At 35.1% G+C, this 14,358-nt stretch overlaps 1 protein-coding gene across 7 annotated transcripts in view; it reads right to left on the bottom strand.

The window, feature by feature from the left end:
* Positions 1-14,358, bottom strand: part of MNAT1 (MNAT1 component of CDK activating kinase) — a 229,753-nt gene that overhangs the window by 174,437 nt on the left and 40,958 nt on the right. For all 7 annotated transcript variants that reach the window (XR_009699562.1, XR_009699563.1, XM_061182650.1 and 4 more), the window contains exons 2-3: positions 9,377-9,529; positions 7,004-7,077 (exon numbers count right to left, since the gene is read on the bottom strand). Coding sequence is in view for 5 of the 7 variants with exons in the window: in XM_061182650.1 (XP_061038633.1) it covers positions 7,004-7,077; positions 9,377-9,529 (227 nt within the window). In the remaining 2 variants the exon portion in view is untranslated. The remainder of the gene's footprint in view (positions 1-7,003; positions 7,078-9,376; positions 9,530-14,358) is intronic.

Below are 14,358 nucleotides of genomic sequence, written 5' to 3'. Positions count from 1 at the left end.
AACAACTATACCCCAATTAAAAAAAAAAAACAAAAAACCTCTGCTTGAACATTATACTCCATAGCGCGTGTACATGGGCATGCACATGTGTATCTATGAAACATCTCAAAGATCTATAAAACACGTATGATAGGCACTACATCTAGCACTTGACCTAATTATATCACTTAATCCTCCTGATAATCTTATGAGATATGTGAGGTACTACTGTCATTTACACTTTACAGATAAGGTTTAAAGATATTAAATAACTACGTCCAAGGTATAGTAAATGTTGGAACCAGGATTTTAACCTAGGCTGATTCCAAAGCCTGAACCTTTTTTTAAAATTTTTATTGGAGTATAGTTGATTCACAATGTTGTGTTCCAAAGTGTGAACTTTTGTCTACAATGCTAGTTTTATTGCTTCTCTCTATGCCTGAAAACCACTGCTAGCCCAGTTCAGCTATTTCTCTGCATCTGTACAGGCCACACTTTCCTATTTCCATATCTGTGAGCAAACTGCTCCCACAGGGCCCATCTTAGTACCAGCCTCAACCCAGAACAACTGTGAATATCTGTATCTGGCCACCCTTCTATATCCAGCTTAATCAGCAGCTCTTCCTCATAACTCACTTTGCAGGTGCAAATCCTCTCCATCCTCCATCCCTGAATGCTATAACTCACTTTGCAGTTAGAAATCCCCTACATCTCTCCACCCTTGAATGCTCACAACAGATTACCTAATATCATTCTGGTGGTATTTATCCACTTTCTACCCTGTATAATTATTTTCAATGTACCTATCTATTTGACCTAATAGAGTGGTCCTTGAGGGCAGATTCTAGGACTGATTCAGCTTTATCACTCCCAGCATTTAAATAAAAAACTTTCACTATACACCCATTAGAATGGGCAAAAACCAACACATAATGACACCAAATGCTGGCAAGGATGTGGAGCAACAGGAACACTCATACACTGCAGTGGGAATGCAAAATGGCACCGCACTTTGGAAAACAGTCTGACAGCTTCTTACAAAACGAAAGATACTCTTATCATACAATCCAGCAACTGCCCTCCTTGGTATTTATCGAAAGGAGTTAAAAACCATATCCACACAAAAGCCTGCAAATGAATGTTTACAGCAGCTTTATTCATAATTGCCAAAACATGGAAGCAATCAAGATGTCCTTCAGTAGTTTGAAAAGATAAATAAACTATAGTATATCCAGACAATGGGATATTATTCAGCACCAAATAATAACAGTAATAATAATAAGCTATAAAACCATGAAAAGACATGGAGGAACCTTAAATGCATATTACTATGAGAAAGAAAACAATTTGATAAGGCTACATACTGTACAATTCCAACTATATGACACTCTGGAAAAGGCAAAAATACAGAGACAGTAAAACGATCAGTGGTTGCCAGGGATTCGGGGGAAGAAGGGACAAACAGGCAGAACACAGAGGAATTTCTGGGTAGCAAAACTATTCTGTACAATACTATAATGGTGGATACATGCCATTATACAGTTATCCAAACCCATAAAATGTACAACACCAAGAGTAAACCCTAATGTAAACTATGGACTTAGGAGATAACGATATGTCAATGTAGGTTCATTGACTGTAACAAATTTACCACTCTAGTGGGGGTATGTTGATAGTGAGGAAGGTCTGTGCATGTGTGGCACAAGGGGTATACAGGAAGTCTCTGTACATTCCATTTAATTTTGCTGTGAATCTAAAACTGCTCTAAAAACGTCTATTTAAAAAACAACAGGAACTTTTCATCTGGTAAGAGCTCAAGAAATGCTTGTTGAATTATTACAAGAGGAAAAAAATAAATAAACCAATGCTGGGGGTGAGGGAATGGACGAAATAGGTAAAGCTGATTAAGAGGTACAAACTGCCTGCTTAAAGTAAGTCATAAGTCACAGGGATGTAATGTACATAGGGAATATAGTCAATAATACTGTAACTACTTTCTATAGTGATGGATGAGAACCGGTCTTATTGCGGTGATCATTTCATAATGCATAAAATTATCGAATCACTATGTTGTACACCTGAAACTAAGACAATATTGCATGTTAATCATAACTCAATAAGAAACTAAAATAAAAAATAAATCAATGCTAATATTTATAATTATCTTTATAAATATAGATTTAATTTAAATGAGCTTTATAATTACAGAACTGAATTATACAGAATGGCAAAGTAAGCAGATGAGAAACTACAGGAAAAAATAATCTTTGTTTCTTATGGTATGAATCTACTGACAAGTAAAGGTAGTCAAGTTGACATCCTATGTTGAACTCTACTAGAATGTTTACAGCAGTTTAAGAAAAAAATATTACAATTTATCAGCAAGCTAGACAATGTACTAATTTAAACTTCCCATTAAATAGAACCTAGAAACAGTAAAGTTAAATTCTAAGTGAAAACTGTCTGTTTATAGACAATTTCTTTCTTTTATGCTTATTAAAAACTTTATGATGAATTCTAATGAAACTAAAGTAACTAATTTGTTTATTTCATTTTTTAACTGAAAAAGCAAAGGTAATAGCAATATAATAGATACAAATCGTAATCATAAGTAATACAAATCTCTTCCTTTTAAAAAAAAGAAAAAAAACATAAAAGTGGATTACAATTTTGAAAAATTTTCAGAAGCAAGTCTCATTCATGCCACAACGAATCAGGTTGGTATAATAGCCTTGAAGAAAAAGGAACAATTTTCCATAACAATCATTTGGCCCTTTATCTATCTGGTTACTGGTTTAGCTCAGAGGTTGACCTGCCTATAGTCAAGTATTAAAAGCCAACAAAAAACCTATTGTATTTTCTGAAAGAGTTAATGTTATTTGAGTACAATTTTGAAGTCTTTTTGACATCCAGAATTTATAATTAAAGCCCTTAGGACTTTCTCACCCTTTTAAAATAAGCATACCCTGAACCAAAAGAATGTTTATTATGAAACTAAGGACAAGCCTTTGAGATAATCCCTGAGGCCAAAAGGAACAAGAATTTTTATGTTTAGATTGTCATAACCACAGAAAAGAGCCTATTATTAATGCTATAAGAAAGTTTATCTTCATGTGTGCCCCCTTCTACTGTAATTTTTTATGCCATTATTCAAAATTCTAATACTTTAAAATTTTTATATTCATGATATTCAAAGGATTCATAATGAAATTTATATAACAAAATGACCAATCCCCAATTTATAAATCCTCAAACACTGAGTCCTTAGCCACCCTACCAACTCGATTCCTTTCACTCTAACCATCTTCAGTATCACCCTCCTACCTTCCTTCCTTCCTTCCAAACTTCTTTAAGATCCTTCAAAATATAGCTCCAACCTACTTTTTTCTCTCATCTCCCACTATTCTACCAATCTGAATCCCACGTTCCAGACTCAGACTACTAACTATTCTCTGAGACTACTAAGCACTTTCATGGGCTCTGAGAGAGGAAAACCCATGTTCAAAATCTGGCTCCATTACTTACTAGCAATGTGATCTTCAGCACAGCACTTAAACTCCCTGTGCCCCCTCTCCATATGCAAAACAAGGATTAAAATGCCTGTCTCAAGAGTTGTGAAAATTATACTTTTGATTAACACAGAGATAGCCAATACAGATACCACAAACATCCAACTAATCACCTTTAAAGGCATGAATAAGACACAAAGTAAACAGGTACTGAAACAAGATTTTAAAAGGAAGTTTATAAAAAAAGAGAAAGTTTTATTTATACCATAACAATCAGAACAATGACACATAACTAAGTGGTGCAGTCACACCCTAACAAAATTTAAGAGGGCTAAAACTGGTCTTTCCCTCATTTCCATACTCTCTACCCAACAAAACAAAACAATGGAAAATAATGCCAGTTCTCCCACTTTTATTTTCTAGATTAACACCAGCAACTGCTCAAGGTCAGAATACTGCAATTCATCCTTGCCTGCTCTTTCTAACCTCACTTCCTACACGAAATTAGTCACTCGAATATTCTAGATCTAAAACATCCCTTTTATCTACCTCCCTCAGTTACTACCTACTCTAAGCACTCATTATTTCTCACCCAAATTGCTGCTACAGCCCCTAAAAAATGGTTTCCCAGCCTCGAGTATCTCCTGTCAATATTCCACATCACTACCGCAGTATTCGGCTGGATGTCTACTGGCCATAGAATAAAATCTTACCCTTACAGTCTAGCTTACAAAGCCCTCATTAACCCAGGTCCAATCTGTTTTTCAAACCTCATTTCTAGTCATTCCCCATGTCTACCTACCTATAACAGATTACCTGCTACATTACCCAACATGCTCAACACCTTTATATCTCTGTGACTTTGTCTTTTGCTACAAATGTTCTTCCATCCTCTTTCTACCTGGTAAACTACTATTCATCTTTTAAGATCAAACTCAAATATGTTCAAACTTTACCTCTATTTCCTAATGCTGAATTAACTGTTTTGCTATCTATTTTCCTGAAACACTTTATAAATAAATGCCTACACTGCTTTCACATTAAATTATAATTACATAATTATCTCCCCCTTTAGAGTATGAACTTACTGAACACAAAGATCATATATCCTCAGCAAGTAAATAGTTCACATAGAACAATTACTATTTGCTGAATTGAGCTAAAGTTCAGAAAATAAACTATAAGTCCATGAAGCGAGGTCCCAAACTTCATTAATATTTTCAAATGCAGCAGAACTGCTCTTTGTCCAACATGATCAGGATCAGTAGTTGACTACTTAGAAAAGTCTGTTAAAGAAGGGAAACATACATACACTCTCCTTAAACACTTTATTTTAACTTAAAGCATATGCAGTAAGTGTATAGTCATTCTCTAATGTAATAACACACAGTCAAGGTACAGTTTTTAATGGGAATTGTGCTTCCTTCATGTATAAACCATACCTGTCATTTATACTGCTCAGTTTCCATCTTTTTAAAATGGACCAAGGACCTGAGAACTAGAATCCTTCTAGAGGTTTGTAATTTTTCCCAATCTTATAAACTATTTAATTAAATTACTTAATTACAATAACAAGTACAACTGGCATAAGAAGGTTTGGTTACCAGTACAACCAACTCGATATATAACTGAACTGGTGAGAGAAGTACAGAGGTACAGAAATCTTCTAATGGGCAAGATTCATCATGCATTCATTACGCTTCGATCATCAGTCAGTACCTGTTACAGAAGGACTGGGAAATATCAGTTACTCCAATGAGTCAATTAAGAGGAGTTTTGTTAAGAGAGTGTCAACATAATGCAACTAAAGATAGTCCTTCGTGAATATATCAATATATAATAGCAGAATCACTTTCAGATTAAATGCTCTGAGCCAGGTTCCTTATCTGGTAAAGAAAAAATGGCATATTGTAAGCCCTAATATCTGGACTTGCTCTTACCTGTCAATCCTAGCTCCCACTTCTGGACATGGTTTTACCTATGGGCCCTCAGGTTGTTCATATCTTCAAACTTCATAGCAAAAAACATGTATTTCTTAAAATCATGGCTCAACTGAAACCTTGTTCCAGAATCAAGATCCCATCTTCCCCACCATCTTGGTCCATCAGTTTCTTTCAATTATCCTACCTGCCTGCTTGGACTTGTGACCATGTATTCAACTTGCTCTGTGACATCTATAATCTCCTTTCCCTTTATTGCCTGACCAGACTTTTGAATAACAACACGGCCTTCAGAATAAATGTAAGCTGAGTGTCTTCCTGCTTGGTGTCCAACTGCCTGTCCTAAACCAAATATCTAAGTATAGTCAGATTTCTACATACCTGCACACTTGCCCATTCTTGCAGATTTGTTTTCAGTTTATCTTCTCAGTCTATATCCTAACTTTTCTACTTTGTCTTAGCACTCCCAATTCTACCATCTTTTCAGCTAAAGTTCATAGCCATTCATGGTTGCTAAGACTACATACAAAGTACAATGAATACAATTAGAATAAAAAAGCAATGGCTCCAAGGCACTAAAAGATCCCAGAAAAAGCCTAAATTATGTCTGTACATGCTACTTGCTATGATATAATAAATGAACTTAGATATTTTAGAAAAGTTTCAATAACAACAAAAGATTTTCTGGGTTTTTCTTAGTTAATAAAGAAATTAAAGGAACTAGAATACTCCATTCCTCAGGAATTTGAATTTTCTAAATATTTACCATATATAAATATTTTAAAGAATGATAAATTTTACTATAATCATATTTTAAATACGAAATAATGTGAGTATAGCTTGGCTATCAGGTTTGAGAGAAGAATAAAAGATAACTGTTTAATTCTCTTAGTCTTGTTCTAATTTTCATAGTCTATAATTTTTGTATTATTTCCAAACCTATGGTGAGTAATATTATGGCAAGTTTTTAAAAAACAACATTAATTATTTTAATTGATGTATAACAAATTCAGACTTTTTAACATCTGTGAAATCTTACTAAAAAAAACAGAAACAATACTTTCTTTTGATGAAAGCTTCTTTTTGACTAATCACAATAGAAAGAATAAGCACTAAGATTACTCTAACTTCAGATTCTAGAATAACGTTGAATAATAGAATGCCACTTCAACAGTCAACTGCTTCAAAGTATTTTCAAATTACTGCATGCACAGAAGCATAAATGATGATAAACAACATATGGCTTGGATACAGTTCATGGAAATCCTATTTCTTAAAAAACTGAATATTTTTTTCTTGTTTACTCTAATACATCATCAACATATAGATGATATATATACATACAGCCTTCCTTCCCAGTTATAAAGTAGTAGTACCTCTATTCGTCATATTTTTCCTAAGGCAAAATGTTTATTACTTAAGTATGTCCTTTAAGTGCAATGCAAAATAATTAGGTAAACATCAGCTACCACAACAAAACCTGTCAGAGACTTTTATACGAGATGTTTTCCTAGGCATCTAAAAGATAAAAGCACACAGGTTAGCACACCAAAAGTACAAGCATTAAAAACATACCAATTTCTTCCACTTCTTCCAGGAAATCATTATATTCTCGTAGACTAGGAAAGTCTTCTTCCCTTTTATTGTATCTTTAAGAGAAGAAAAAAATGAACGTATTCCATATCATTTGCTTTCAATATTAACTAACTGGTTTGGTTGTTCTTACTAATTCATACATGATACATAAAAAAGGACTGCTTACGGCATAAAACAGTTTTCTTGACGCTAGGTTTGTAACTACAGCAAGAATGTTGTTCTTAAATTCTTATGACTACACAGAAGGAGTAGAATCAGGGGAGAATGGTACAACATGTAAAATCCTAAGACTTAAGGGAAAAATAAAGAAATTAGGACACTGAAGAAATGGGAAATGAGCTTAAACAAGGTCTATCATTGGAATTATGATATTATTTACTTCTAATAAATAGAGTCACTAATTTCCAGAAAGCTAAAATTAATTAAAAAGACACCTTCCTGGGACTTCCCTGGTGGCACAGTGGTTAAGAATCCACCTGCCAATTCAGGGGACACAGGTTCAATCCCTGCTCCAGGAAGATCCCACATGCCACGGAGCAACTGAGCCCGTGCACCACAACTACTGAGCCCATGAGCCCATGCTCCGCAACAAGGGAAGCCACTGCAATGAGAAGCCCGTGCACCACAAAGAAGAGTAATCCCCACTCGCCGCAACTAGAGAAAGCCTGAGTGCAGCAACAAAGACCCAACATAGCCATAAATAAATAAATAAATAAATAAATAACTTTTTTTAAATAAAATAAATAAATAAAATGTTTCTCTAAAAAATAAAAATAAAAAATAAATAAAAAGGCACCTGCCTGTTTTTCATGACAGTTACAGTCTAAAGGATGCTAGATCAAGAAAATCTATAAATATTGTAAGTGTGCCTGTGAAGAATTAGAAAACGAGAGGGCTTAATGAAAAAGATAAGAATCTAAAAGAGACTATCTCCCATAAGTAATCCAAAAAATAAAAGAGTAGCTTGGGGTATTCATAAAGTAACACTTTATCTAGTAAAGTACCTAGAAAGATGCTAAAACATTGGTGACCAAGGTTGAAATGTAGACCACCTAGATAGATAGATATTAATTCTTTAAACCTAAAAAACAATAAAACTAACATACCATTCTAAAGCAATTATACTCCAATAAAGATGTTTTTAAAAAAAAGAACAAAAAATAAATAAAAAACAATAAAGTGGCTTATAACAAAAGTACAGATAAAATGAAATCCAAAACTATTAACGAAGAGTAAAAAACTAAATCATAAGTGAAAAAGAATATTAGAAATATTTATGTACCCACATACACACAGAGAGATCTATCAAAATAAATTGTAGCTAATGCTGATTTTTTTCTAATAGCTTTCAATCTCAACTTAAATGTTACCTCCTCAGGCCTTACCTTACATCACTGACTCGCAACAACATTCAGTCCCTAACTTCATAGCATTTTTCTCAATGTATAATCACATATTTGTTTTGTTTGCCTATTTTACTGTCTATGTCTATGCTATCCAAGCTACTGTACTGTAAGCCTTTCGAGGGCCTAATATGTATAACACTGTTCGAACAGAGTAGGTACTCAGTATATATTTACTAATTAAATTAAAGAATAAATAAAGCAAATAAATTGTGAAGCCATCAATTGGAGGATTTATTCTTCTCTGGGAGTTCCCCGATGGCCTAGTAGTTAGGATTCTGGGCTTTCACTGCTGTGGTCTGGGTTCAATCCCTGGTAGGGAACTGAGATCCTGCAAGCCGCATGGAGCAGCCAAAAAATATTTTTTTAATTTTTTAATAAAAAAGATTTACACTTCTCTAACAAAGATTAGATAATTAGGGACTTCCCTGGTGGTCCAGTGGTAAAGAATCCACCTTCCAATGCAGGGGATGCCAGTTCGATCCCTGGTCGGGGAACTAAGATCCCACATGCGGTGGGACAACTAAGCCCGCACGCCACAACTACTGAGCTTGCACGCCTCATCTAGAGAGAGCCCGTGTTCCACAAACTACAGAGCCCACGCGCTCAGGAGCCTGCATGCCACAACTAGAGAAGAGAAAACCCAGACGCCACAACTAGAGAGAAGCCCGCACGCCACAACGAAGAGCCTGCGGGACGCAACAAAAGATCCCACATGCCTCAACTAAGACCTGATGCAGCCAAATAAAAAAAAAGATTAGATAATTAATATTACTGAGTTCTCTAAGACCTTAATAAATTTTTTAACGTTGAACAATTACATAGATGAATTTATACTTATTCACTTGCCAAACTGTCCACATTTCTACAAGTAAATAATTATATCAATTATAGAAATAATTGTTAAAGTCCTCTTTGTGAACTGAATCATTCAAACATTAACACTTACATCTTTAGCACTTTTTTCCGAATCTCAACTTCCTTGTCAACAGTAGGATCTTCAAAGAGTTGTACCCTGAAGTTGCTCTTTCTAAGTGGAGTGCCACACTCAGGACAGTTTCCAGCTCCTCTCACAAAGAGTAAATCCACGCAACTTTCACACCTGTAAGGAGAAAAATATAACATAACTTTTAAGCTAGTATTCAAATCGGCAACAACTCTGTATATAGTTTGCCTTTGTTTTGGTGTTCCTTTGTTTGGGGGCGGGGCTGCGGGGGGGGGCAGGAAAATTAATCATTGCTACTTAAACTCTTATTAAAAACCTTTGAGAACAAAGTTCATTTTCATTTGGAGCCTACTTCAGACATAGGTATCCCAAGGGTTACCAGTTTAGTTTTACAAATTAAACCAATATACAAGTTTTTAAAAATTGATTTGGGATCTGGGAGGACTCAGATAGCAGGACAGGGGGAAGTCAAAGAGGCACGTAAAAGAGCAGTCTAGGGTCAACTCCACTCTCAATCCAGTATTACCCTTAGACCTGGCAGGGGCCTGCACTTTAGAGAACCCTGCATATCATAATCACTGAAACAAAAACTTTTTTTCCCCTTTCAGCCTTGTAATGAAGTTTTTTAAAGTTCAGTTAGCAATTGAGTAAGCGGCAGTTACTCAAAAGGGAGAGGTGCTAGCTGAAGGAGGCCCCCAGGCCAGTGGCTAAAGAACTGAGAGTGACCTAGTATATGTGGAGAAAGGAGAAAATCACCACAGCTTCTGCCCTGAGAAATCCTAGAAAGAGTGGCTACTTATAAAATCTTTAATCAGTTAAACCTGGCTGTCCTAAATTCACCAAAGTGATTGCCCACGCAAGCCAAGTTTCCCAAATACCTCCATCCCTCCTTTCCTCCCTTCTTGGGTAGTACAATTTGGGGAAGAACATAGAACTTCCTGGAAGTCTTGAGTTGGAAAAGAAAGGAGCTGGCAAGGTTAACGAGATTCCTGCGAATTGAGATTCCTGCGAATTGACAGGATCAGTTCATATACTGTTTTAGATGGGTCCAGGCACCACCCAATCATCCCTGCCCCGCCCTGCCCTAGCAGATCCATGCTAGTAATCAGACTAGCAAGTGGAAAGGCTGACCAGAAGAAAGTAGCTGCTTTAGCCTGTGGGTCTTAAAGATTCAGGTTCCTGGGAACTCAGGATGCAGCGTTGGAACTAAGGCTGCACTAAAGACGTAGCTTGATTCATACTTTCAAACATTTAAACATTTTGGTATGTAGTCCTCCAGTTGTAATATTGCCCAACTCTATATGTTAGGGCCATACCAACCCTAATCACTCCTTTCTTAGCACTATTTGAAATTATTTATTTCTTTATGTGTTGATTTTCTGTAACCTCCACTAGAATGGAGGGCAGGAATTTGGCCTATTATTATTCTAAACACATCACATCACAAAAAAAAAAAAAAAAAAAGGACAAATTCTAATAAGTAAGGGAAAAGTTGATTTCTTCCAAATATGTAGTTGACTTACGGAATAAGCTAAATGAAAAGAATGATACAGATAAATAAGAATATTTAAGATTAGTTATAAGTAAAATACTAACATTGACCTTTGCATATTTCTATCTTAAAGTAGAGGGGAAAAAAAATCCATCAAAAAATAGAGGCAAAAAATCCCTAAGAGGGAGAACAGAGATCATAGCTGTCATTATTTAAGATCAATAAAACACCAGAAAATTCACTTGGGATTGGGAAGATTGGGAGTGGTACATTTTGCCTAATCTCTGTGGTTGGAGGAAATTAAATCCAACTAGAGAAGTTGAAAATGAGCATACTTTAGAACTACACTGACTAAAGATATTTATAGGCAAGGAGCCATCTGAAATAAAAACCATTGAGCCATTACATAGAATATTCTATATTTCAAGGTCTTGGAGACTAGACTCAGTCAATAATTCAGTTAACAAGGTAATACAGAACACTTTAATATTTCTAAAAGTCATATTGTAATCTCAGACATATAATTTGTTACCACCGTCAGTTCTACATCTCCACTTTTTAAAAATCTACCTTAAATCGTAAGGATTTCAACAGTATTAAGATTTTTTTTTAATAATTTATTTGCCCATACTTTTCCCTTTCTGATTTTAATTGCTAAAAGAATAATTCTTTTTTTAAAGCTCAAATATAGAAGTATATAGAGAAAAAACTCAAAGTTCTACTTCATTCTGCTCTACATCTCACTTCCCACATGTAACATACAAGTGTTAAGTTCCATGTTTACGTGGTCAGATCTTTTTCTACATACTTACAATATATATATTTACAGATTATATACATGAAAACTAGTCATATAAAAAAAGAACAGAAGAAAAAGTTCCTTATTGCTAGTTCACTTCATCTAGCAGCAAAGCAACCAAAAGAGCAGTATGTGGGCAATCTTTTGTCTCCAACAGTGCTAGGAACTTTTTCAAACAAAATCTTATATTCTGCAGAACATAGGAAAATTTGCTGAAAAAGCCCAAATCCTCAGTTATTACCCATTCCCAAAGATATTTTTATGGTTTTCTTTTGTTTTTAAAAACCAGAATGGTGCCTGCCCTCTTTTCTCTCTGAACAACTTATTTTTAGATTTTATTTTCTTCTATCAAGAATATTTAACTGCTTATATTCCTCTGTCAAGATTTTTAATCAACTTGTTTCTTCTTTTTCCAGAGCTAACAAGTCAGTTAAAAATCTTGACAAAGACTAGATACAAAAAAACCTACAGTTAACATCATACTTAATGGTGAGAAACTGGAAGTTTTCCAACTAAAATCAGATACAAAGCAAGACTGTCTCCTACTCTCACTGTCTCCTACTGTCACTACTCCTTTTCAACATGATACTGGAAGTCTTTGCTAATGCAGTAAGACAAGAAAAGGAAATAAAAGATATACAGATTGGAAAGGAAGACACAGAGCTCTCTTTGTTTACAGATGACATGATTGTCTATGTTAAACATCCAAAAGAATCAACCAAAAAACTTCTAGAACTAATAAGTGATTACAGCAAAGTTGCAGGATACAATATACAAAAAGTCTACTGCTTTCCTATGTACCAACAATGAACAACTGCAATTTGAAATTAAAAACACAATACCATTTATGTTAGCTCCCAAAAATTTGAACATTTAAGTATAAATCTAACAAAATATGTAGAAGATATTGTACAAAATATGTACAATATGAGAAAAACTATAAAACTCCTATGAACAAAATCAAAAAAGAATTAAATAAATGGAGAGATATTCCATATTCATGGACAGAAAGAGTTCACGGAAAGGAAGACTCAATATTTTGAGTTGTCAGTTTTTACCATCTTGATCTATAGATTCAATGCAATTCCAATCAAATTGCCAGGAAGTTACTGTATGGACATCAACGAACTGATTCTAAAGTTTATATAAAAAGGCAAAAGACCAGAATAGGTACCATAATGTTGAAGGAGAAGAACAAAGTTGGAAAACTGATGCTACCTGACTTCAAGATTTACTACAAAACTACAATAATCAAGACAGTGTGGTATTGGTAAAAGAATAGATGAGTAGACCAATGGAACAAAATAGCCTAGAAATAGACCCACATAAATATACTCAGCTGATCTTTGACAAAAGAGCAAAGGCAACACATGAAGCAAAAACAGTCTCTGCAACAAACTGGACATCCACATGGAAAGAAATGAACCTACACATGAACCTTACACCCTTAAAAAATTAACTCCAAACTTAACTCACAGGCCTAAATGTAAAATGCAAAACTATAAAACTCCTTGAGTATAACGTAGGATAAAAACTGTATGACTCGGGGCTTCCCTGGTGGCACAGTGGTTAAGAATCCGCCTGCCAATGCAGGGGACACAGGTTCGAGCCTTGGTCCGGGAAGACCCCCACATGCCGCGGAGCAACTAAGCCTGTGGGCCACACTACTGAAGCCCACATGCCTAGAGCCCCATGCTCCACAACAAGAGAAGCCACCGCAATGCCTGTGCACTGCATGAAGAGTAGCCCCCGCTCGCCGCAACTAGAGAAAACCCACGCGCAGCAACGAAGACCCAACGCAGCCAAAAATAAATAAAATAAATAAATTAAAACAAAAAAAACCTGTATGACTTTGGGTATGGCAATGACTTTATAGATACAACACCAAAGGCATGATCCATGAAAGATATCACTGATAAGCTGGATTTTTTTTTTTAATTAAAATTTTCGGCTCTGCTAAAGATGACGTCAAGAGAAAAAAAACACCTGATAAAGGACTGTTATCTAAAATATACGGGGGAAAAAACCTCTTAAAAAATGGGCCAAAGACCTTAACAGACAACTCACCAAAGAAGACACAGGTACACCTCATTTTATTGAGCTCTGCTTTATTTCACTTTGCAGATATCGCGGTTTTTACTAACTGAAGGTTTGTGGCAACTGCATTGTCAGATGATAGTTAACATTTTCTAGTAATAGAGTATTTTTTAATTAAGGTATGTACTTTTTTTTAGACATAATGCTATTGCACACTTAATAGACTACAGTACAGTATAAACATAACTTTTATATGCATACTGGGAAACCAAAAAATTATTGACTCATTTTATTGCAATATTCACTTTATTGCAGTGGTCTGGCACTGAACCCACAATATCTCCAAGGTATGCCTGTATACAGATAGTAAATAAACACATGAAAAGATGTTCCACATAACATGGCATCAGGGAAATGCAAGTTAAAACAATGAGGTATACACTACACTCCTATTAAAATGGCTAAAATGCAATATACTGACAACACCAAATGCTGACAAAGATGTGGAGCAACAGGAACTCTCATACATTGCTGGGGGGAATGCAAAATGGTACAGTCACTTTGGAAGACAGTTTGATGGTTCTTTATGAAACACAGCATGCTCTTACCATAAAATCCAGCAATTATGCTCCTTGGTATTTAACCAAAGAAGTTGAA

Source organism: Eubalaena glacialis, chromosome 2, assembly GCF_028564815.1.
Source record: "Eubalaena glacialis isolate mEubGla1 chromosome 2, mEubGla1.1.hap2.+ XY, whole genome shotgun sequence".
Taxonomy (NCBI): Eukaryota; Metazoa; Chordata; class Mammalia; order Artiodactyla; family Balaenidae; genus Eubalaena; species Eubalaena glacialis.
The sequence above is the reverse complement of the archived record's forward strand: the minus strand, read 5'-3'. Positions and strand labels throughout refer to the sequence as shown.